The sequence below is a fragment of the Lepisma saccharinum genome, chromosome 4 (genome assembly GCF_977018435.1).
Source record: "Lepisma saccharinum chromosome 4, izLepSacc3.1, whole genome shotgun sequence".
Classification (NCBI taxonomy): Eukaryota; Metazoa; Arthropoda; class Insecta; order Zygentoma; family Lepismatidae; genus Lepisma; species Lepisma saccharinum.
In genome coordinates, this window is record NC_139232.1 from 112176719 (window position 1) to 112203548 (window position 26830).

At 40.2% G+C, this 26830-nt stretch overlaps 1 protein-coding gene across 6 annotated transcripts in view; it reads left to right on the forward strand.

Moving 5' to 3' along the window:
• Positions 1-1987: 1987 nt before the first annotated feature.
• Positions 1988-26830, forward strand: part of LOC145986771 (CB1 cannabinoid receptor-interacting protein 1-like) — a 159872-nt gene continuing 135029 nt past the window's right edge. For 3 of the 6 annotated variants that reach the window (XM_083121159.1, XM_083121162.1, XM_083121163.1), the window contains exon 1: positions 1988-2499. In XM_083121159.1, coding sequence (XP_082977285.1) covers positions 2327-2499 — 173 coding nt within the window. In that variant the 5' untranslated portion in view covers positions 1988-2326. Of the gene's footprint in view, positions 2500-5285; positions 5411-26830 lie in introns of those variants that run through there. The other 3 variants (XM_083121164.1, XM_083121167.1, XM_083121160.1) reach the window with 2 other exon arrangements.

Here is a 26830-nt window from a genome sequence, read left to right on the forward strand (position 1 = left end):
GACTATGAGAAGCAGGATAGACTGGACGTAAACAGATGAAGTAAGAAAACGGGCAGGGGAGAATTGGAAGAGAAAGAAAAAGAGAAGAGAAGGTTTGGAATAAGGAGTATGGGGAAGACCACAGAAAAGATATGCAAAGTGCTTAGGAAAGCGGGAATTAAAACTTACAGGAAGGGAGGGAGAAGCATCTTAGGAATAGCGAAGAATGCAAGCAAGAAAAAGGAGAACAGAGAAGAGGAAGGGGAAGGGATTATCTACGAAGTGAAATGTAAAGAATGTCAGAGTGTGTACATAGGAGAAACGAAAAAAAAGGCTGAAAGACAGGTTGAAACAACATAGGGATGATGTACGACTTAAAAGAGAGAGAAATGCAATATTTAAACACACGAGAGAAACAGGACATGACATAGAGTGGGATGAGGCTAAGCAGATAGGAAGGGAGAAGAGAATGCTAGTGAGAAAATGGAAGGAAGCCAAGGAAATAGATGAGAAAGGTGAAGAAGACATAATGAACTGGAATGGGGGACTGAAGTTAAACAAAGAATGGAAGAAGGTGTTAGAAAGAGTGGAAAGGACAAGAGAGAAAGAGGAGAGGAGAAGGGAGAAAATTGAAGGAAAAAGAGCGTGAGATATTCTATATGAATATCTCTTCACATTCTATATAAAAGTAATTATGTTTAGCCTTTTAGGTGAAAGTACAGTTTGGAAAGTGAAAGCCACCTGCTAGAAAGTTCCTAACAACTTTCTAATAGTCTGGAGGGAGTAATGTTTGTGTATATATAATGCCCTTTTTGTGTATCTTGTTACTTTTGTACTTGATACAGAGTCTGAAGAAGACCTTGCTAGAAGGTTGAAACGTTACGTTTAGTTTATGTTTTTAATAAAATAAATTACTGCCTTGGTCAGCATATTTAGTTTTTCATAATCATGGAAACAAAGCTTAATGGTGTTGTATATATTTCGTATAAATTTCTGTAACATCAAAGTGAGTTATGAGTTAACGATGATTCTGCTCAGTACTGTCTTCGAACAAAAGCTCGACTTAAAAGAGTATGCAGAGAACGGCACAGCTTTCTTTACAACATACCGCCGAACTCGGTGCACAGCGCACTATGATGAAAGTGGTCCTCCCGGGTTCGAATCCCGGCCTGGGCATGGATGTTCCTTGTGAGCGTCTATTCATTAATTTCATCATTTCTCATCCTCATCGTCACGATTAGCCAAAAGTGGCAGAAAAGCGAAGCTAAATAACATCAATGTAGTTATTGTATTGTCATTTTGTTGAAGTGGATGATTTGTTGAATACCAGAAAAGTTGCTAGGTCCAGCTCATGGAAGTTAAAGTCGCTGGTCATTATTTTTATGTGTATTGTTTTCAGTAGTGAAACGCATAAATATTTGCGGACATTGTCAATGCAAAGCTACGTAATCACAATCTACTCCTTTACCTTTACGTAAGTTGTACGGAAATAAATCAAGTTCGCATTAGACAACCGTATTTTACCTATTTAATGATGGACTTGGTTAGTCTTTCAGGGTTCCGGCCTCCCTTGACCCCTTCAAAAGGGATATACGCCAAAATGTTACAGATACATAGTTTTTCAAATTATATCGGGACTCGCCCTCTTGTCTCCCCTCACTAACGACGCCATCGGGTCCAAGAATCAAAACATAAACCGAGGAGAGGGCCTCCACGATGGCGCAGTGGCAGCATCGTCGCCTTGTAAACAAGGCGTCCCGGGTTCGATACCCGATGGAGGCACATATGGTTCGGATCCCACTTTAAACTGCAGGTCCAGTCCCGATCAGCCTTACTGTGCATAAAGTGGACTTAAAACAACAAATCAATCGATCAATAAACCGAGGAGAGCCCGTACGCGTGTTCCTCTCGCACCGTGCACGCGCGGCATGTGACCGACTGGCAATCCAGTCCGCGTGCTGCAACACTGCACGCGGCGACCGCCGGGGGGCGTTCATTGCGGACTAGGCACTGCCAGGGTCGGGCGCTCCGTCGAACGTTCCCACCTTCGGACGGTGAGGCGGAAGTTTGGCAACGACGCAGCGACGCGGCTGCCGGGACGGCGCCTTCGCCTGACACAGCCGCGCGAGACGCCGAGCGGACCACGTGACGGGTTACGCACCGGGTCGAGGTGTCAACAAACAAACGGGATTCCGGACGATGGGGTAGTGTGCGCGAGTGCGTGTGTGGTGACCGGTGGTGAATTTTTTTTTTAGAAAAATCATGTCTTGAGGTCGTCCACGAGGTGCGAAGCAGGGAATATAAACATCTGGGCTTTCCCTCCCTCCCGACGCTCACGAAAACAGAAATGGATTCGATGGGAACCTTCAAAGTTACCCTTTCCATGAAGAAGGAACCGAACGGTGGACCAGTGTACTGTAAGATGGACGGACAACGGTTCAAGCAACCCAAGACTGTGAAGTTGCATACGGACACGACATATCGCATTGACGTATCTTTTAAACCGCCGAGATGCTTAGAGTAAGTACGAGAATGCTCTAATTTGTAGGTAGACGGGTCTAAACATCTCCCTCCCCCACACCCAATGTCTCACAATTCTTCTTCCATAATATCCCTTCATATCATAAGAATGTTTTGGTGTACCTATTCGCCGAAACGACCCAATGATAAACTTGTGTCTATATATTACAACAATATCTAGTATATACATATTTTCAGGATTATTTCGGAGCGTCGTCCAGTCCCCCCGGTAACGACACCCATGTATCTAGACAATAACAAGTTCAATTTGCCTGATGTACTTTTTTTAAAAAAAATAATTTTCGTGACATTTGTAAATTAATATTGTACGGAACTTCTTAAAAGATGGTACAACTTTATACATAATTATTTTAATAGGCAATAATACTAGGGGATGAGTAACAATGTACGTTGAAGAGCTGGAAGATTAGTAAAGTGATGGCCTTCCGGATAGAGCAGTAGCTAACGCTGTCGCCTTGTAATCGAACAGTTTCGGGTTCCATCCCCAGTTGACGCACATTGCATTAGTGGTAGACTCAAAACAAACTTGTTATGAGCAAAAAATAAAATGCAAGAAAACAATTATTAAGTGAAGAGCAGTGCCGGGGATGGTGGGCAGTTGCCCCTCACACATTTAGCCACTTTTGCCCCGCACCTAACTCTTAATGCATAGCCTTGTCTACGAAGATAAAAAATAAACTGTCCTTCTCTCCCATATTTGGCACCCAGTCGCGGCTACTGGTGTGGAAATACAACTCGTGTAAATAAATATCTCCGTAGAGGGTGTATAACGTGTGTTTATATACACAGACACTGTTATCGTTTTTCTTTTTCTACTGTGAACTGTCTGAAAAATATTGGCGTTTTGAAACAAGCCTCGCCCAGGTAATCTGGATGGCCTGTATTCCGTGCTGTCGCGTACATTTCCCTTTTGATGTTTGCCCTTGTACAGTATCAGACTTCCGTTGTAGTTTCAGAATGCATTTATATACTTACGTAATTTTGTTAGTTGTTACTATAAAGAGAAGTATATGCCCAATTTAACTTGAGAATAGCAGGGGAGTACTTTGGGCCATGCTATTGTGCGTGAAAGTTTTCACTCCATGTTCTTCCCGGAAAGGTACTAAGCGTAATATTCTTCCCACTAGCAACTTCTGGTGTTCACCAGCTCAACCATAGAAAATATATTTTGCTCATTATTCAATTATGATTTTACGATTGTTTTAAGGTTAGTCAATAAGACTCAGTCTCGCTCCCGGTGTAGATATTTTAATGTTCCACCTTCTAAAAGAAACACGCATATTAATTTTCATCAAAGTAAAAAAGGCTGGAGTGGGCAGGCCATATACAAAGTATGGAGCCATCTCATACCAAAGAGCATATTCTACAATAGGAAGTTAACAGAGTCGAATAAAGTGCTTCCTCCCAATGGGACCAATGTTATTCTCTTAACTTACACCGATATTCCACAAAAGTACGAAATGCGCATTTCTGTCCTGTTGAACTATGCAATATAATGATTACTATTGCATCATGCAAGAACCGTTAATACAATAGAATTCTAATATAATAGCATATAAAAAATAATGCATTTGTGCTGTAAATATACTAGAACATCATCTGATAAATATTTTGTCGGTGAATGCAACTGCAGTATATATCTTCATCATCACTTCAACAAAACGCCATGCGCGCACTTTTTGTCATTGGAGACAACTTGCGCAGCACATCGTCACGAACAAGTTGCATATATCACATGTTTCTAAAGAATGTGACTCTTGCAGAACGGGTCGTATTGCACGCGAAGCGAGTAAGCAAACTTTTAGGTCTATTTCTTTGCAAACTGGCAATAATACTGATTTAATATGGCACCAAGGCCGGCTACTGTAGCGGACTGGTAATCAAATCGCGCTATGACAAGGGTCACGGGTTCGAATCCCTGCCTGGGCATGGGCATTCTTTGTATCCCTTCACCAATTTCATCATATCATCGCTCATACCGTCGCGATTAGCCAAACCAGGCCGAAATGTAAAGTAATATAAACCAAATCAAGCAGTCAATAAAACAATACTTTGACAGGGTACCGCGACGTTTACTGTCTTGAAACTGTTTCTCTTGCTCCTTATGCTTATCTTTCCCACGTTTAGAACTTAAAAATAAAACAATTGACAACCGTGATGTCACATCATGGAATTTAGCTTTTAAATGCAAAATTTTCTTCGATTGGAATACAGCATCATTCAGTCAGCGAGTCATTTTAAGTGTCGCCGGTGTAGTGTTAGGTGTGTTGTGTGTTCATGACTTGGGTGTCACACACATTATATAGATGTGAAGCACTACTTTCCATTACTATGTAAAACTCTTTCCGTGTTTACATTATAACCTCTCGTGTGAATTTACTTAACAAATAGGTTACAGTTTTTTCCCCCTTGTCTAAGCTAATCAATGCAAATGCATTCACTTTCTTTGCTCCAGTACATAATATTCCGCAACACGTGCTAACGAAGCCAAAACAGTAAGCTCAACACGCTAGGTATTCATTTTTGAAAAGTGAAACTATTGGCCAGCAGTGTTTGAACGTTCGATGTAGCATGTGAAGAGTGTGTTGAATGCTAATTCGTGTTGTGGTCTGTGTTCTCATTCGACACACAACACCTGCAGCTTATCTCAGATGGAGGGTTCGTAGGATCTTCCTTAGGCGCTGTAGTTAATCCTTCGCGATAGTGTTTTGTTCATGTGACTGACTTCAACGTCTATATCGGCCAAGGTCATTTGGATCCAATCCATCACGGCTAACGTATGGCTGAATGTCCCTGTATCAAGGTGAAATTTATATAGGTAGGACCCACTGATAAATTCAACGAGCTCCGTTAGGTGACGTCACATGGAGGCCCTTTATCATCTTAATACGTAAGTGTAACAGTTGCATGTAATTATTTTCTCGCAAATACGCATCCTGGGAAAGCCTGCATTGAAAAATTTTGTAACCCAGACGTGTTCTTTTGCTCGTATTTCTGAGTACTAAAGCTAGTAACAAGCATTAATGCTTCCAAGCCAGCAGAAGTCAAACATTCTAAATAATAATAAACTTAAAACAACGAATTTTGTACACCATAAAATAGCATTGAAATGTTCTATATTCATTGTGGAAACCTGGAATTTACCTAAATTTTAACTAGTCGCTGGCAAGGGTACGCCAGTCAGTGTTCGTCGCAATAAACATTTTTTAAAAAAATAATTTTAGTGTTTTTTTTTCTAATGGCACTAAAGTACTGTGGATCCAGAAATCCAAGAGTGGGCAACATCTACCTTCCCACCACAGGCACATTTTTTCGAAGGTCGGGCAAAATCCCCCCCCCCTTTTTGTACTTTCTCAGTATTCGCTCTCAATCAACAAATTATATTTTTAAATTTTCAATTCGTTAATATTGTACTGCTTGTACAGTAGAGTGCATAAATATTACGATGCAAATTGTTCATCGCTATGCTCATTCACTCAGTTTTACAGCTTGAGGCAGTGGCGCCAATATTTGAAAAATATTTGGCGGTGGGCTGAACTCTGAGATTTTTTTTTAATTTTATGCAATAATATATATAACATAAGTATGCCGATGATGTCCTGAAAATGCCTATTTTGTTCCTTGGCCAGAAAATGTAGGCTTCTATGTTTAAGTTTCAGGCCATTTCTAAATTTTATTGTGGCTTATTTTGCTTACTTTATTCATAAGTGCCTGTTTCGAAAATAACTGCTTTTTGAGCATTTAATCCGGGAATATGACGAAAAATCTATGTTTATCCTATTTTGTATTTTGGTTCATCTTCCCCTGCTGCCAGGGGATTTTCATGACGGAGTGATTAGCACAGCGCTCCACGTAACCGGTGGTGCGGGGTTCGAATCCCGGCCTGGGCATGGATGTTCTTTGTGAGTGTCCCTTCATCAATTTTATCATATCATCACTCATCCTCATCTTCGCAAATTAGGCAAAAGTGGCACAAGAATCGAAGTATATAGCAATTGAATCAATCAATCTATCGAACCTCATCCTGGTTATAAGCTCTTATCCTCCCTTACCTTTTAAACAACGACATGACCAAGGATCGTGAAAATAATGACGCTAAAAAGTATCATATTTGAGATGTAACAAAATTGTATGAAATATTTTGATAACACCCAGTCGTCAGTAATTAAGTAGAGAATTCTTTACGTGTATAATGAAATATTTTTTAAGCACTAGAACTTCATGACTAAAATATAATATAATAATAGGCAAATTATTCTGCGGGCTCGAGCCCCCACAAGTTCTTATAAGTTGTCAGCACTGAGGTTGAAGAATTTAAACAAAACGCCAACGAAGCAGTTGATAGTATCTACGCCAGCATCAATAGAATACCGTTTCTTAAAAACACGTAACATATAAAAAGAAAAGGATATCAAAATAACTTGTCTATGTATCGCTTAAAATATTGGCACAATATACAGGACCATGAAATGAAATTACGTCAACGATGATTGTGGCGCCTCTAGTGGAAATTAACGGTACCCAGACGCTGTTCCTGTTGCGACATGTCTAGGAAAGTTCATATTTTCTTTTAGGGAGGATGCATTTGATTCATCGATAACTCTTGATTCGTCCCAAGAGACTGGCAATATCGTGATAACATTACTATGCGACTTTTGTCATTATTTTTTCATTGTGGGTATAATTATAAAATAAATTGTGAAATAAAGGAACTTCACGAAGATGATTAGACAAATGCCAGCCTCGGTGATTGACTTCGTTTCACGTTTTTCACCTAGCTCATAGATTAGATGGTGTTAAATACAAAAATATGGAAATAAAGCAAAGAAGAACGTTCTAAATCCAAAATATCTAAACCTCACGTTTGCAGTGCCCTTGCACACTTTCTTTCCTGGCAGAATTTTCGTTGAGTGACACAGACATGGCTCTTTTTACAAGTACCGAAATTTAAGCACTTGAAGGCAATGATTAATTGTACCAGGCGCGGCTCGTGCATTATTTACCCGGGGGTTCACTGAAGTGATGTGACATATATTCACTTTCCGCAAAATATACTTCCTTCGCCCAACAAAAGGATGGGGGAGGGTTTAAAAGCTTTGTCAAGAATTATTTTTATCTGGGAGTATAAGGTTTTGTTGTAGGGGTGTGCGAATAAATTTAGGGCTGAAACTACAATAAATTGTGCCTTTATGAAAAAAGTTGAGTTTTGTTGGAATATCATGGACATCCTCAAGTAGGGGCAAGTAATATATTTTTTTCCCCACGAGGAGCAAAAAACACTCCTTCAGTCTAAAGTTACTGCAACGCTTTTATAATAATTACCAAAAATTACTGTGACTGAAATTAAATTATATGCGTGTAATATATAATTTTTGGTTTACATTCAATTTCCATGGGGGGGCGGCCCCCTTTTCCCCTTCCGGACGTCCATGCTGACTAATCAGAACTGGTCCTACATTTGTTAAAGGGAAATGGCAACTAATGGCATGCGCATACTAGAAATCGAACCTGAGACCCTTTCATTTATACGCGACAGGTTTGTTCAAATTTGGGGCTGGTCGACCAGCACACGCTTTTTTTCAGTGGACAAGGAAGTTTGTTTACGTTAATTATGTGCATTTCTATCGGTCATTTCTTACCTGCGCGGACAGCAACGCCTACACTGCATCAAATGACATAACCTAGGTAAAGTCCATCCCTCGTTTCACTCGCAGCATCACTTAATACTTTCCAACAAGTATCCAAGCACTTCAAAAACTAAAAAACTTGAGACTTTGACACCGAGCGACAGCGAGTCACGTCTTCGCGCCATTGTTTCTCTTTCGCGAACCCGAAGTGTTTCCACCTTTAAGGAAAAACCTCTGAATGCATGCACAAGGTATTTTGGTAATGTATCTCCTTTATTTTAATTCATCGCATCTAATTCCAGCTTCTATTTGTTTCCACTCATCCATCTCTGACACAATCTTGCATTTATTCTAAGAAGTTTGGTGCAAAAATGATACAAGAGAAGATTGAATATGTAATGTGTGCGCTTCAAACTTGAACCGCACGCAGCAACACTGGAAGGGAGGAAGCAGCGAGAAAGGAGCCTTGTCCCGCGCCTTCTGCGAGAGAACGAACTGCGCATGACCGTTGGGTTGAACATAGGTTCTGCAAATCTCATCTCCCATGTATTTTGTCCTATACCCTCCTCGCGCTTCTGCTCCCGCACGAAGCTTTCACAATGGCACGAGCTGTCCTGTGGGGGTTCAACTGAGGGTCTGTATCAGGGCGGCCGATTCGCGGTTTCTTCTTCTCAGCAAGAGAGTTCGCCGTGTTACGGGCACAAATACATGACTTATTGTGTAGAATTTTTAGCGAAATAATGTGAAAATTTAAAGACATTGTTCATTGTTCATTCTCGAGGTGATTATCGTATATTACTGGGGGTTCACTGATCCTGTGCGCTATAGGGCCAACCGCGCCTGAATTGTACGTATTTTCAAGACAATGTTGTCAAAGCGGGGTAGCTTTCTAGTGTGCATTGGCAATTAGTTTGCTTCTATTTCCTTCATTTCATGTCGTATGTTTTGCTCTTTGTACATTTACATCAGTTCCGTGCTTGTTTGACCTACATTTGTATGCTTTTCCATGCATACTCGCACAAGGGTCTTGAAACATTAAATCAATCCAGTTGATGTTTGTAAGACGCGAGAAATGCTTTTCACAATATTTCCCTGAAAAATATCAATATTTCGCAGTGGTTCTTGAGCAACGAATTCTAGAAGACTGAAAACAAAGGCATTTTCGCGATTTTTTTTACGTGATTCAGGAGTTTTGTCGTTTCATCAAAGTTTTTTAAAGTACATTTTCTGCTCAGGTAGGCTAATCGGGACTGGATACGGTTTAGAGTAAAATCCGAACTACTGTGTTAGGTGGTACGCAAATAGGAAGGATATGCGAGTGAATAACGTTCGAAATTCACGTTAACAGCAGGGTCGGATATAAAGTGTTGCCGTGTAAAATGCGTTCCTTCACGCTCACAGAATATTTTCTGTGACTGTTGTCGATTTTCTAGGTGTTGGTTACTGAAAAATTGGTTCAGAGGTTTATTTACCATTGGGATAATCACGACTAGGAGATCAGACAACAACATACTAGGAACAAAGTGGCCTTCGGGTCAACTCCTACGGCCATTGAAACCCAACATCTCAGATTATCTTTAAATTTTCTACATTTTTCCTCAAGTGGACGTTACGAAAATAACCATTTCTTAATATTCTTGGACATTTGGTTTAGGAGAAGCAGGGATGTAAAGTTTGCAGAGGTACCATCCGACAAAAATTTAGAATCGTTCATTCATACGTTTAAAATTTGCTTTTGTCTTAAGAAATGAGAAAACATCTTTGGAAACGTACAATACACAAACGTACAATACAAAAAAATCTCTCTTAGGGCTAAAGAAAATAAATTAAAATTTAGAGGTAGGTTTCAAAATAGTCTTCAAACATGAACTCAACTTTGAAAATAGATAAAAATTACTATTGTGATAATTATCAAGAAGGCCAAAGTCCATAATGGAGAAATGTTGGGAAACAAAATTACACTTTGCTAACCCCCTCCTATCAGATCGTCTAATTTAATAATTGCATGACCTGGACACACATAGCGGTTCGGATCCCACTTAACTGTAGGTCCAGTCCTAATTAGCCTTACTGTGCATAAAGTAGACTTAAAACACCAACTCAATCAATAATTGCATAACCATATGAGAAAATTTCATAACAGTGTTTGATTTTTTTCTGCTCTAGTTCACCTGGGACGATTATTTTTCCAGTGTGGCTAGTGTTGCCCACGGGACGAGACGGGACAGGCTTTTAAAAATTCGAGACGAGGCGAGATTGATCATGTGTCCCTTTGACAAACGAATATTTTCGAGACGAGACAGCATTTCACAGCATTTCCACGAGACGAGACAGTCCAAAGTCTCGTCTCGTGGGCAACACTAAGTGTGGCGAATATGGCATGTTTGGCACATGTAGCCGTTTACGAAAACCCAATACCTCATAAAACATTAGTATAGAGTATATTAGTATAAAGCTAGAGACCTGAAATAAAATTCATTTTGTAACTATGTTTGAGCAAGTTTTGATCAAAATCACTACAGCTAAAATTTATTTGGAAATTAGGTTAGGTAACAAACAATATCGGAGGAAAAGCACCCATTAAAATACGCTGTCCTTTTTGCAACTCTGCATGTAAATATGACGTTTTATTTTCATGACCATTGATAAAACAAACACGTTGAGACGTCAAGAACAAATATCAATTAGGTTCCTTACACAGACAATAAGCGACAATGTCTATCATTTTGTGAGGTGCGTATATTCGGCCTGGCATGGGTTCTCAGGTATCGGGTAACAATTTCACCGAGGTCTATGCATAATGTTAATCCAAAAAGCAGTCATTTGACAAATATTTACCCCAAAAATAATCGACTAGTTAGCAAATGCCGTGGTTATTGTTTTCAACAAATTTAAACATTTTTATGTGTCAAACATTGATCTAAATTACAGAGGCATGGCGTGAGTTCAATGGCTGGAGAAATATGAGTGAATGTTTATTGTCAGTGGCGTATACTGAGACCAAGATCTGGGCTATCTCACTATGTCACGTGGTCCTATGAATATAAATACATTAACCAACTCCTAAGAAATCAGGTTGCCAACTCATAAGAAATCAGGTAGCCAACTCCTAAGAAATCAGGTTGCCAACTCATAAGAAATCAGGTTGCCAACTCATAAGAAATCAGGTTGCCAACTCATAAGAAATCAGGTTGCCAACTTATAAGAAATCAGGTAGCCAACTCATAAGAAATCAGGTTGCCAACTAATAAGAAATCAGGTAGCCAACTCATAAGAAATCAGGTTGCCAACTCCTAAGAAATCAGGTTGCCAACTCCAGAATTAGCATCATCATCTCACTGATATGAATAATATTATTTACAATTTCTGATCGATTTTTCTCCAATATTTTATTCTCTAGGCTTCAGGCTTCGCAGATACCCTAGAATATACGCTCCTGCTTGTTATATCTTCAATTGGGTTTACTCTGAGGACCAGCGTACGCAGGACTTCTTTTCGGAAGGGGCTGAAATTGTAGAAGTGGATAGTATCATATAGATACTTTGTAGAGGTGGGACACGCTGTAAAATAATTTGCAATTACCGTTTTTAACCCTTGATTTAAGTTGTTCAAAGATAAAAATTGTAATCGGAGGTCATTTTAAAGGGAGGTTGTATTTACCACTTTTGTTTTTCCCTTGTTATTTACTGTTTTCGTTTGAAAATTTTGATCTTGTCAATATCGTAAGCAGAGTTGTTAAAGGTGCAGGTATCCATAAATTGTAATGGGTTCTATTGGGTTCCGCTGCAGCACCGAAACCTTTTTTCTCCCACAATTTAAATTCGGTTCAAGTTGCGTTTTGTTCCATTGAGAAAAAGTTCCTGGACGGAATTTAAATTGATCCGGAAAAAATGTTCCTGTATCGAATTGAAATACTTTATACATAAAAAGGTTCTTTATTGCCCAGAATCCATTTACGCTTGCTAATTTCCTCTTCCGGACGGGAAATGAATTTATTTTAAATTCCTGGAAATTAACAACCCTGGGATTATAAAGAATCTAGAAATCCATACATTCTAACGGGTTAGTTACGAGTATTTGGTTCCGTAACAGGACGGGAACATTTTTTTTGGCACAATTTAAATTCGGTTCTAGTTGCGTTTCGTTTAATTGAAAAAAGGGTCCTGGATCGTATTTAAATTAAGCCGGAGAAAAGGTACCTGGACCAAATTTATATGGAGCCGGAGAAACTGGACCGAATTTAAATTGAGTCTGAAAAATGTTCCTGAACCGTATTTAAATTGATCTGGTAAAAAGGTTCTTTACAGTCCAGAACCCATTTACGGTTGCTGATTTTCTCCCCTGGATCGGAATTGAATTTATTTAACATTTCCCGTACCTTTAACAAACCCTGATCGCCAGTCACTCTAAGTACTTAGGTTTTTAGGTTGTCACTCTACTGAAACACAATATTACAAAAGAATTTGAAGGGCCAGGGGGAAAAACGATGAATGTCGATTTTTCGCCCATTTTGAGATCGCAACGCCATCTGATAGTTCAGAAGCTGTACTATAAGAATGAGAACGGCCTTGGTTGGGAAACGATGAGAAGTGCCTGAAAAACGCATTATTATTTTGGCATATATTAACGTTCTTATGGAAAGAAATACTTTGTTTTTCATTTCCTGGCAAATTGTCTCGAATGAACATTCATCGTTTTTCCCCCTGGCCCTTCATTTAGTTTAATATTATTACATGTCCAGATTTTTTCGAGTTAGTTGACACACAAAAGTGCATAATTTTTTACTCCAATGACACATTAAAAATGTGTAAATTATTGATTATGCACTTACACGCATCAAAATAAATGTGTCAAAAGATCCACCTAAATGCATCAACATTTTTGTGTCAAATGACACATTACAGTGGACGCGCCTAAACGTGTCATTATAGTCAAAATATTTGATGCATGTTTAGTGTGTATTAAGGATGCTCTCCGTGTTGGAATTGTTAAAGATTGATCATTCTGATCCCCGGTCAATTGCAAGAACAATAAGGGGGGAACCCCCGAATACAACCAAACCTCCACCCGTATGCATTCGAGGGCATACGCTTGTCCCAGTGCCTCTGCAATAAACTGGGACGTCTTTTGCTCGAATTACGGTTCCCCTGTTATCGTTGTGCGCTACTATTTTATTGATAATTGCAGATACATAAGACTGAAAATAAAAAGAAAACAATACAAGATTAAATAACATAGTTAATAAATTGAGTTACATTACATTACATTTGTAGACAGTACAATGCTATACATTTTTCCACGTGAATAAGTATCTTCCGTTATATATTGTTTGTATTACAATTTTAGGTGATATGCTGTAATGTGTGGTGATCTAGCATGTACCGGATCCCGGGCTTCAGGATCTATGAGTGAGAAGTTTTTGGAGCTCGCACGCCCTATACATTACATAATATTGTTTATTGATGCATCTTGCATCACGAGCCGGCAACCGAGAGCGGGTGAGCTCTTGGTTTAAGACCATTTTCAATTGCAAGAACAGCGAGTGGTGGAGCTATTGGTGAGCCCAACTTAAGAGTTCAGTATGGGGCTTATGGGGACAGTGTTGCCGCATGGTGCGCAGTGGAAGAAGGCTCCGGCGTGCATCGAACTTCTGCTGTAGTACACGCCGCAACAAAAGTTAGTGATTAACGGAACGGGTACTGTTCAATACAAGAATACAAATCCTTTCGCCATGATTTGATGGGAAGCTGTTCTTTCATGCGGCTGTGGTACAGAGTAATGACGGTCCATGGAGGGAGATTTGCAAATAACTGTTCCCGAATATACTTGTCATACGTCTTGCTGTCCATTTCATCGTGTACGTTGGCCGTGTTTTTTCCCTTTAAGTCCACTTTTTGCACAGAAAGGCTAATCGGGACTGGACCTACAGTTTAAACTGGGATCCGAACCACTATATGCCTCCAAAGGGTATCAAACCAGGACGTTACCACTGTGCCATCGGGGAGGCCTGTTTCACATTATCGGCACACGGTCTTGTTTGAGATAAAACCGTGTTCATTACCGGCATGCACCAAAGCAAATCTCTCCCCCCGACCTGTAAGTGCTCGCAAACAACTCGTAAGGCCGCACAGAAAGTCTCGTTGTGTCTTTATTGTTTTGTCCCTCTATTCGTTTTGCACAGCTTCAGCTCGACAGCCATAGGCGGGTCTAGATTATTTTTTTCTGGGACGTACACAGAATATGCTGTAAGCATTACGTAATATTGGAAATATAATGTGCAGATTTGCAACTTATTCGACACATCAAAGAGTGCCCTTATATCAGTGTTGTGCCCAGTGTTTTCGAAGGGGGAGAGGGGTAGTACGTATACTTTTTAGTAGCTGGTCCTCATATGCCATCTTCTCCTGCTGTTGACCCTCTTCTTTTAGGAATACTTATCCAAGGAGGAGTTATGACCAGCATATACGCCCATTGGACACGTCACGTCATTCACATCAATATAATTGCAAGGGTTCGTTCTAGGTGTAATTTGTGGTCAGATGAACTAATCGGAACTGAGCCTTCAATGTATAATTCATCCTAGAATGTACCTCCACCAGGAAACTGAACCCAGGGTCCTTCGATTATAAGGGGATAGCATTAGCAGAATTTCCGTAGTCGCATTATAATCAAGTGATCCAGGGTTCGATACCTGCTGGAGGCACATAGTACTTCGTATCTCACATAAAACTGTAGGTCCAGTCCCAACTAACCTATCTGCGCATAAAATTGGACTTAAAACTCAATCAATCAATTATTAGTAGAGGTGTGAAATAAAAGGAGTTCTATTGTATTTTTACTCATATGAAGGATAATTACAGAAAGGAGACTGACATTCTTTTAACTATCTAGGAAAAATGGCTCGATCATTTTTTTATCTTTTAATATAACGCTCTCAATACTTTTCATAATACTTAGTCATCATTTTGGGAGGGGCAAGTGAACCTCCTCCCGAAAAATCCGGCAATGTATTATATACAATGTGCCTGGGAAGTTTCACCGCACATCGCATCGTATTAAAGTTATATTCGAAGTCGTTGCATTGTGCGCACCTCTTGACGTTTTTTCTGCTCGTTTGGTGTTGCAAGAGGACCTTTAATCGCTTCGCTATTAATTTTGTAAACAGTTTTGAACGAAATTCCAGTCGTTTCAGCATTTTCGCTTGCAGTCCAACTAACACTTTTACCGGGATTTTTCTGCTTGAAGTATATTTATATTTATTACAATTTGTCTCTCTTTACTTGTAAGACTCTGGACACACTTATGCTTGATAATACCACCCCTTGCCATTTTGCTGTTGTAGAATAATTATAATAATAAATTCCTTCAAGAAATACCCAAAATGAGAAAACGCGTAGGCAAACAACAAACCACTTGACCCCCGACAGGAGCCGCCTATTCACGAACTTTTGCCTGGCCATTCCCCGCCCCCTTCCCTCTTCCCAACACGTGTTTGCAGCAAGTGGCAACCGTCGGACGGCTGTTAGTTTTAACTCCCCAAATCGCGGTAAACACAAGAAAGGAAAACGTATTTTTTTGATGGTCCGAATTGCAAAGGAAGGTGTAAACCATCAAAGCCTTACATTTCCTCTGGTTTTTGCTTGTTTATTATTTTCTCTTCGAATGATAACGACTTTTGTTTCTGACAGAAACACACTTGTGTAGGGGTGGTGATCTCAAAAGTAAAAGCCCATAAGGGCCCATACTGAACTCTTAACTTGGGCTCCACTATAGTGTGTTTGGAGGAGCCCATCGCGTGCCTGCTTCTTGCTCATCCGATGGTGATCCGTATCGGCAGCGGAAGAGCCAAGCAACACAGTGTCTCTGTGGCAATGTTTTGACGAGCCCCAATCATCTGTCGCCTCGTAACAGTGCATGACGTGGAATCGGGAAGCTGGTGTGTTAACCCTGCCCTTGTGCAGTGGGTTTAAATTTAGCTTCCGTGTACACACACGCGCACACATCGCCACGTGTCATCTCACGGGAGACAAGTGCAGGCCAGATGCCCCTTGTGTGTCTGTGTCGGCGTCGCACAGTGCGGTGGTTAGAACAGAAGGGGAACGCAATACTATTCCCTCGATAGCATTGAATCTACTTGTAACTGTGATGATTTTGACCACGATAGCACCAGAGCGGGTCTGTCGTACCAGTCCCGAACGAAAGGGACTGTTGAATAGGCACAATACTTGTTTACAAGTACATGTATATTTAGGTAACATCAGGCTTGTTAAAGGTCCAAGAATTTTAAATAATTTGAATTTCGGTCCAGGAGAGAAAATCAGCAACCGTAAATGGGTTGTGGACCGTAAAGAACCTTTTTATCAGTAATGTATTTCAATACCTTTTTTCCATATCAATTTAATTACGGTCCAGGAACCTTTTTTCAATGTAACAATACGCAACTGGGACCGAATTTAAATTGTGCGAGAAAATAGATTCCGGTCCTCCAGCGGAACCCAATAGAACCCATTAGAATTTATGGATACCTGCACCTTTAACAACCCTGGGTAATATTCCTACTTTAGTTGATTTCCGTTAGTGGTGGTTTAAAATGTTCTAAGTTTAAAACTGTTGATTGTTTATTGTCATGTAATTGTTAATTCCTTGCAACTTTACTCTGTCCCGGTAATCTTTGCAGCAAGGCCGTGCATCACGGTAGAGAAGGAGAGAAAGCGAGTGGGGGTAAACTAGGGCGCAAGGCTGCAAACGGCTGGTAGCTGCAGCCGCATTCTCCTCTTCGTGCATTCGCTTTCCCCCCTCACCCGTTCATTGGTTGAGCCATTACTTGCTCAGATACTTGTTTTTCTTCGCTTGCTCCATAGGTTCCCGCTTTTCCTATGACAGGTCCAGCCCCGATTAGTCTATCTGTGCATAAAGTCGCTTTTCTACCTCTTGGGTAAATCGCGACGATGAGGATGAATAACGAACTGGACGGGCAGGATAAACATGTAATGAGGCGAATCATTACTTGATCCTCTTTTATTTTATATGTTTAATTAATTAATTTAATTGGATCGATCGAGTTTTAGTGTCATGTATTTTGGTAATGTTGTGGATATCTATGTATTCATGTATGTGCGTATTCTTGGCCGTTGGGTAGGTAGGTGTGTCTCTGGACAGCCGACAAGCGGAAAGTTCCCAGTAACGGTTAGGTGATTAGCGGGGCCTATAAAAGGAAGGGAGCAGTCGGCCTCAGATGTTTTGGTGCAATACGGCGAGGTAAAGAGGTGTCTTTTCTCTATGGGGCGAAACGAAGAATTTTTCTTGATAGTATGAATCGGCGGAGACTTTAACTTTCTTTCTTGCTTATAATACACACACTTGATCTTTTTTTCACATTTAATTCAATAGTACATCTCATGTGGGAAACCGGGTACATATGTACACATTCCTTCAGCCACCTTTTTTGGTACTGAAAGTTATATTTTTTTTTTACTCGTGAAGTCAGTGGCTACGCGAGTCTACACTCTCTTCGGGAAGGGGGGACAGGGTACACCGAAATGTAGATTTTGCGAATAACGGCCAAGAATTAACTTCTGTAAATATAATATGAATAAACCTATATATATCTAAAAGGAAATGGGCGTTAAGTTATAATTTGAAGAAGTACGTGTCTATTGCCTAAACTAGCATCCACAGAACTTCAGGTACTGCAAGTTTTGAACCTAGGGACAAGGATTCAAAAATGTATGGTTGTGTGTGTTGCTGAGAATCGCCTTAAAAGCACAAAATATACCTATACAAACACAATGATACATCCATGCCTTAATCAAGGTTCGGTGACGGAGCACGTAATGTGGCCGACTTTCAATCTCGCAACCGAAGTTCCCATGTTCGAATCCCAGCCTGAGTATGGAAGTTCTTAGTGACGTTCTTTCATCAATGTTCATCATTTCCATCTCATTCTCACCCGCCTTCACCGTCACGAACTGTCAAAAGTGGCGAAAAAGTAACGTGAAATGACAAAATGTTCCAATAGTACCAGGATTTGAACCTGGAACCTGTGGGCTATTTCTTGTTAAATCAACCAATGAAGAGGCACTTTTCAACCTCACATATTTTGATTCGTGTGAATTTTAGCATACTGAAAGAGCCACCTGCAAAATTGTAGATCCATATCGTTTGTTTCCGAAATCGCAGGGGTGCAGAATATGCGATTTTGATCATTTCTTGGTATCTTTAAATTGCAATATTTCGGGAATCGGGGCACCTATAGAAGTGAATCAGATGGCGTTGGAAAGGTCTTGAAAGGCTCTTTCACACGAGATATAGCATGCCTGTGTGAGGGTAAGAAAACAATTGACGGTGGTGTAAACAAACTTTGGTAGCCATTTTCTCAACAACGGGTCTTTTTTAAATTTTAAGAATATATACAGGGTGTTACTAAAGTTCGTTTCCAACGCTTAGGAGGTGATTCTACAACTGAAAATAAACACAAAAGTTCATGTTACGAAATGCCGAAACCGGCACCCATTCGGAGTTATTGAAGTGGGAAAATTATGTATACAAGCAAATAGTGGCACAACGGCCAACCATATGACCGCGGCGAAGGGCGTTCCGAGGGACTCCGAATGGGTGCCGTTTTCGGCATTTCGTCACATGAACTTTTGTGTTTATTTTCAGTTGTAGAATCACCTCCTAAGCGTTGGAAATGAACTTTAGTAACACCCTGTGTGTATATATATACTTGTATACCATACATATTACTCAATAACTGTACAAAATTTAAAAGTGGGACGCCAAGTTATGCTAGATTTAGGTTAGCAGCGCGTTACTTACACTCACCACTCCTCCACGGAGGTCTTCGGTATATCATCGAACAACACATATTGGGCAAAGAGTCTGGCTTGACTGCTGTGGGACAATATTCGCTCCCTCGTCTATCAATTATCTCGTAATAATCCTCTTTATTGCGTCTGTTTCCTCTCGTTCTTTTGGACCTTTGACATTTTTTTCCTCCTCGCAGCCGCGTCGGGACACTATAGATTTCCCGACAGTCCCACTGCGGACTTTCCATGTTACATGTTCGGTCCTCCTGAGGGGAAAAAAGTTTCCGTGTTGCGGCTTCCGCGTGTATTGACCAAGCTGATCCCCGTCACTTCCCGCGCCCCCGCCCGAAGCACCCTTCTTGCCGCTTCGGATAATTGGAATCCCTCGTATTGGAGGTTGTGCGGGGAGTTTTGTGGAGAACTCGGGAACCACTGCAAAACTATTTCGGGTCACAGTGACGGGAGATGCTCGCAGGGACAGACGTTCTGCAAGTATTCGGTTGTTTTGCGTTTGTCCAGCGCGCCCTGCCAATCTCCGTGGCAGAGTGGTTAGCACAGCGCTCTTCGACGCCAGGAGTCTCGAGTTCGAATCCTAGCCTAGGCATGGTGAGCGTCGCTTCATCATATCGATCACTCATCCTCATCGTCCCGATTAGCCGAAAGTGGATGAAAAGCGACGCTAAATAAATCAAATGTAACCCGACCTGAATCGTCTAGCGGTGAAACGAATGAACGTCGAAATTTGTAGGCAGACGTTTGTTGAGTTTTCTGAACTTGAAGACCGCTATTCTTGCGTACAGCGACTACTAGGTTCAACACAGTTTCCTGGTACGTACACCCAACGGCAAAAAAATAGTTTGCGAATTGTCCATCACCATTTCCACTCAGTCTGTGTTCCACAATGTGATGATCATGAATTGAAATTAAAACGTCAATAAGCAGAGGGCAACATCTGCTTCACATCAGCAGAATTTCACATTTTAAAACAACATAAGAAGATAAAGTATATCACCCCTCCATTTAATAGCTGTACGATAAACTTGGAAACGCTACATCACATGCACTGACGTCACGTTACGTAATCTCGAGGCCTCTTGTCTGAGCCAGGAGAATCGCTCGACCACTTGGTCTCGGGTAGCGAAGCAACGCACACACACACTGGGGAAAAGTTCTACATATACAGGGGGGGGGGGTGCACAGTCAATTTAGGTGCCAAGAAGTAAAGGTTTTACTTATTATTTATATAAACGTTAGTGATATTAGAATTCTTGTTATTAGTAAGTAGTATTTACTTGATAATGCTTTGGTTGTAATATACATGAAAAGATACTTTTGCTTATAATTTATAATCATTTTCTAAGGTCTATTGGTCTCAGTACATGTACATAGTTGTATGGCTCTAGGAAATGGGGGCCCATTCAAACTATCCACTGCGTGATACCAGGTACGCGCGTAATTTGCTTCCTATAGAGGCAAAATACGTGGGGATGTCATAGAATAAGAAAAGAATGGAATTAGCGATGGACAATTTGCCTATTATTATCTTTGCCGTTGGTTGTACCAGCCTGGCACTGGGATGCACATGCACTACACCTAATGTAAATGGTTCAGCGAACATTGGCGCTAAATTTTGGAAAACATTGGGTGTGCTGAACTCGGAGATTCGTTTTATAATTTTATGCAATAATATATTTCATAGAAAGATAGGATTTGCCCTAAAATGTCTTTCTTGTTCCTTGGCCAGAGAATGTAGACCGTTTCAAACCATCTCTAAGAATGCATGATATTTATAATGTCTTTTTTTGCCTATTTTAGTTGTAAGTGCCGATTTCGAATATAATTGCTTTTTAAGTGCCTATTTCTGGAGATTGATGAAAAATCTGTCGATGCTCATCGCTTTTAGTGCTTATTTTGTTTGTTTTGAGAGTTTTTTGTCCTATCGATCCTCATCCGGGTTAAAAGCTCTTATCCTTCCTTACTTTACTAACGACGTGACCACTGATAATGCAAATAATATTCATTCATTGTTTTCTGCCTAATTGGCAGGTTTTTCACTGCAATCTCCAGCTTTCCCTGTTATCTGCCATACGCTTCGTAATAGCATACGACCCAGTTAATTTAATATCATCCATAAGCTGATATCTCTTTCTTCCACGGACTTTTCTTCCTTCAACCATTCCCTCCAAGGCATCTCTTAGCAGGCAGTTTCTTCTTAGACAGTGTCCTAACCAGTTTCTTTTCCTCTTCTTCATGGTCTCCAGTATAGATCTTTTTTCACCAACTCTTTTCAGTACGGCTTCGTTTCTTACCTTGTCCGTCCATTTTACACGCTCCATTTTTCGCCATGTCGACATTTCAAGAGCTTCCAGTCGTTTCTCTTCATTTCTTCTCAACGTCCATGTTTCTGCACCATATAGTGCTACACTCCACACAAAACATTTCACTAATCTCTTCCTTAGACCTATGTCCATGGGTTCACAGAAAAACATTTTTTCTTCTATTGAAAGCTTCTTTTGCTATTGAGATTCTCATTTTCACTTCTTGTTTGCAGCTCATGTCACTTCTTATAGTGCATCCGAGGTACTTGAAGCTATCCACCCGCTGGATTCTTTCACTGTTTGCTCTCACATTAATATTCCTTGGTTTCCGTCCTATGACCATTGCCTTTGTCTTGTTTACATTAATCTTCATCCCATACTGCTCACAGCTGCTGTTTAACTCTTCTAACATACTATTTATGGTTATTTCATCCTCAGCGAATAATGCCATGTCATCAGCAAATCTTATACATTTTATTCTTTTTTCTCCCAATTTGACACATCCTGTGCCCTGGAAACAATTTTTCACTATATCTTCTAAATAGATATCAAACAAAGCATCCTTGTCGTACTCCTCTTCCAATTTCACAGCCTTCTGTCATTTCGTCTCCTGTTCTCACTTAACTCGTTGATTCATGTATAAGTTATTTAGAAGTCTTCTGTCTTTCCAATCTACACCAATTTTAAAAGTTTAACCCAATTCACTCTATCAAAGGCTTTCTCCAGGTCTACAAATACTACAAACACCTCCTTTCCTTTTTCTAAATATCTTTCCCCAATGGTCCTGAGTAAACCAATTGCATCCCTTGTACCTCTTCCTTTCCTGAAACCAAACTGTTCTTCCTCTAACTCGCCACTGGCCTTCGAGTATAGGCGTCTGTTCAGAGTTCTGAGAAGAATTTTTGCCGAGTGAGATATCAAGCTGATTGTCCTGTACTAGGAACATTTTCTAGCATTGCTTTTCTTCTGCAGAGGTACCAAAACAGTCTCCGTGAAATCTTGTGGCCAATCCCCTTTCTCATAGATTTCATTGCATAAGTGCAGTATTTCTCTTTTTCCATCTCCCAGGCATTTGATAAGTTCAACAGGAATTTCATCAGTGCCCGTTGCTTTCCCATTCCTCATTTCTTTGAGTGCTTGCTCAAATTCTTCATTCAGGATATAGTATCCTTTCTCATCATCAGGCACGTCTTCTTCATTTTCTACATTCAGACTGGGCGATTCTCTTTCTGGTAGAGCTCTTCAACGTACTTTCCCCACACATTCGATATTCCTATTTTGTCTGTGATTTCACATCCTTCCTCGTCTTCTATCATCCACATTGTTTTCCATTTCTTCTTTTGGAAGCCCAAGCAGTTTACTTCACGATACGTCGAGTCATACCTTCCTCTTTTTTCCCAGTTCTTCAATTTCTTCATATTTTTGTTTCATCCATTGTTCTCTTGCCCTGTCAGTTTCTCTTCTTAGCTGGTTATTCAGTATCCTGTAATTATGTCTTCCCTCTTCTGTATTTACATTCTTCCATTTTCTCCGTTCCTCCATTTTTTCCAGCATAGTTTCAGTAATCCATGGTTTCTTTGCACTTTTCCTTTCCCTGTAGCCTATTGTTTCATAGTGCATTGAAAAGTAGCTACCATATTGGAGATGTAAGAAATTATTCTGAAATATTTTGTTAGCACTCAGTCAGCTAAAATGAAATATAATAACGGGCAAATTGTTGGGTGACCTCCAATCCTGCAGGCTGATGTAAGTTTGCGCCACAGCATGTCGTCATACTGAACGTAGAATGTTAGGCATTGTATATTGTTACTGTATTCATAGGCGTCCGCACGGGGGGGGGGGGGGGGCAGCCCCGCCCAATCATGGACGTCCGCAGATTTTTCCCACGGAGGGATAAGCAGAGTATTTTTACATGGGATATATTATCCCGATAATAGTGTTGCCTCATGAAAAACACCATTTGAATTTGAAATTATCGCATTCATATAAATCAATTATACAGTATGTGTTCATATATTTTAGGTTGACATTCGATTTCTAAGAGGGAGGTGTGGCCATCCTTACCCCCCACCCCAGACGTCCATGTCCCTCCTTCATTATTGTACTTTCACCTAGAAATTTAGTGGAGAGGAATCTTATCGCAGTTATTAAACGATTAAGGATTTTCATGGCGATTAAAATTCAAGGCAACTACGGGGCAAGGGTCCAACCACAAGGAGCAATGAGCATTGCCCCTCCCCAACCTTGGACGAAAATCAAATCTAAACGGGCAAGGGGGCAAACATTGATGTAAAAGACTAGCATACTATCTAAGAGTAGTAGATAAAAAGGATACCTAAGATGTAATTAGTTTTCCCTTCTTTCTTGCATTATTTCTTCCAGACGGCCAAGAGCACCTGCAGGGGGACACAGTTCTTTTTCTTTTCTTTAAGTCTTGTCAAGTTCAGAGCCATAGCTAAAGGTCGGCGGGAGTTGGCCCTGAGCACCGAACGATCTAAATGAAAAAAATTGTAGAAGAGAATGCCATGGCGGCCCATGATATTTTTTGTGCCATATAAAATGAATATTTTTTTCAGTTTGCAAAAATTTGGATCTAAAAATTTTCTTGGTCGCCTCGCTCGCAATTTTATTGTTTCCTGTATCGTATTTTGTAAATTACCAGAGAGAGAAGTTATAACTACTAAGCACTTCAGACTCTTGCTGCTAAACAGTTTTGTCTTAAATGTATGAACACAATTGTTTGGAGAAAGAAGAGCGAGGCACATTTCAGAGACAATTTATTTATTCGTTATGCTGCCTCTATGTTGCTACATTATGTATGTATATATGGGTGTATGTATGTATATATACTTATTTTATCGCTGTTTTAGTGATAAGATTAGGTTTTTCTTTCTCGACTGGAATTTCATCAAGGCTTTTGTCTCCCCCTAATCAGAGGGTCTGCGCACGCCTATGACTGTATTGTATGCATCGGGCAAGCCATTAATTCTAATCTGAAAGAGAAGCCGCATTTACTTTTCTGTACATGTGGTTGTTGTAATCAAAGCAAGCAAAAATGAATCCTGTCTGCAGTGATTTTCAGTTTCATTGACATATTCTCATAGAAATCTACTGAAAGTTGATTGGTATTTGGTATGCAGGCATGTTTCATGTTTCCTTTATTTTCAACATGGCGCCCCTTAAATTCCATTTCGCACTCCCTCAGCATTCCCAGATGTCGCCGCTAGAGTGTAAACGAAGTTCAAGTTAGTATTAAAAAACTGCAGCTGGCAACACTGAAATACTGAAACGGCTCAAACTACCACGTAATAAACCTTCATCTTGAAAAGGAAGCATTCGATCGCGTTGTCTTCCATATATTTTTTTTTTCAACTGGGGTTATTGGATTTATACCTGACATGGCCAAACACCGCATAAACATGTCTCAACCACAAGCAGGGTCGTAAACCGACACGGCCACACACTCTCATTGATTGCTGGAGATAATTCCCTTCGGCAAGCAATAAAAGCGAATAGTATTTGCCAGCTGTGGAGAGTACGAGGTGACGTTGGCTTCAAGTTCATACTCTTTCTTCTTCTTGTGTCAAGCGATGTTGAAATTGATAGCCGCGGCGGTTAAATCTGTTAACAAGAGTCTGGGGTACATTGACACTCATCAGCCTATAGATTCTCGTGTTTAACGACGTCTGCTTCACGATTTTTTTTACAGCCCTGATGTAAAAATAACTCTACAGTAAAGTTGGCAGACGCAAATGAAAGTGCTGAATGGCAAAAAAGAGAAGAAAAAGGGTAAAATGTAGTGAGGGGAAAATATATCGCGGAAGAGGAAGTTCTGAAAGTTTCCGTGTGCAAAGGAAGCAAGATTGACTACAATAGAATTTCCTGGTCATAGTGGGTGGCAGCTCAACTGACGACTGACCTTGAGAAATGACAATTTGAGATGTCGGGGACAGTATCGGTAAGGGAAATTTTTAAAATCCTGACGTTTTATGACTAAAAAATCCTCATTTTGACGAAGTCGGGAAATTTTCGGGACAGAAAATGTTGGAAATATCCCGACGCTATGAAAATTCCCGAATTGTACACACTATTTCTGCATCAAATGAACGTTTTTGGATTTCTGGAATGAAACTGATATTTTCCAGACCTTTTCAACCTTTATAGTGCAGAAAACATGGAGAATTAACCACTTTTAAACACTACCGTTTGGAATTTCCCGACTTTTGTGGATTGAGAAAAGTCGGGAATTCGTGGGGATTTTTTCCCCCCGATTATGACTTTTCGGGTTCTTAGACACCCCTAATCCATGATATTTTCTGGAGATGACGCCTGCTCGAAATGAACTTCTACCGCGAGCAGCGTTCGGTCCCTTAAGTCACGAAAGTGAACGATGTCAGCCGAACTCAATGAGTTTCATCATCACAGACTCGTTGCTTTTTAGCCTCAAGTTGTAAAGGCAGCCAGTACGATTCCAGTTAACACCTTAGATGAAAGTGTATTACAGACTGTGTAGCAGCCACGTGATCTGCACCACAATGAACTGTGCCGATTTTTCAAGCATTTGGCAGAATATTTCACGGCTAGATGACTTAATCCACAAGCGAAATATTGCAAGGAAGCAATACCGAAAATATATTCATAATAAGATTCCATAACTGATAAGTGTCGTTAAAAAATGATGCATAGATAGGGATCGAGGAAAAAGAAGCAGAAAATAAAGTGCCAGATAAAGAAAACAGAGGCGCAAAGAAAAGGCTGAGAAATCAATAATACATTTGTTCAATGCATCAGTGACGTCAGGCAAATAAAAGAAGGGAAAGAGCGTGTTGCAAATCAGGAAAAATGAAAACCAAGCGAAGAAAAATAAGACTGTGATTCAAATAGATAATGAAGGGAAGGGCAACTGAAGATGGAATAAAAGCACCTGGGTGTTAGGCAGGTGCAGGGGACGTTAGTAGGATTTTCGTAAAGGCAGATAGGGCTGTGATGGCTGTTGTAGGACTCTTAGTGTAGTGATGCCAGTCTCTCTTCGATGTACCACACCGTGGAAACTTCACACTGGTAGTCTAACGAGGCTCTGGCGGCTATACGCACTTACAAGATAAACTTGTGTGGTGTGTTACACCCCATGTGTGCTGAGTGCCTATGCCTCGTCTTCTATCAAAGGTGTGGAGATTTTTAATCTTAGTTTACGTCTAGATAAGGTGGAGATTTTTAATCTTAGTTTAAGTCTAGATAAGGTGGAGATTTTTAATCTTAGTTTAAGTCTAGATAAGGTGGAGATTTTTAATCTTAGTTTAAGTATAGATAAGGTGGAGATTTTTAATCTTAGTTTAAGTCTAGATATGGTGTTAGTGTCTACAAATTATTTTTAACGGTAACACTCTTTGTTTTATTCATAATAATCTTTCTGTTCCGTTTATTTTTCTTTTAATGTCACTTTTCTACTTCTTAGGTTAATCGAGACGATGATAGCTAATGATGGAAACGATGATGAGACAAACACAATGATTCATATGTTTTGACTAGGGTTCGAACCTGCGACCTCTCTCTAGCT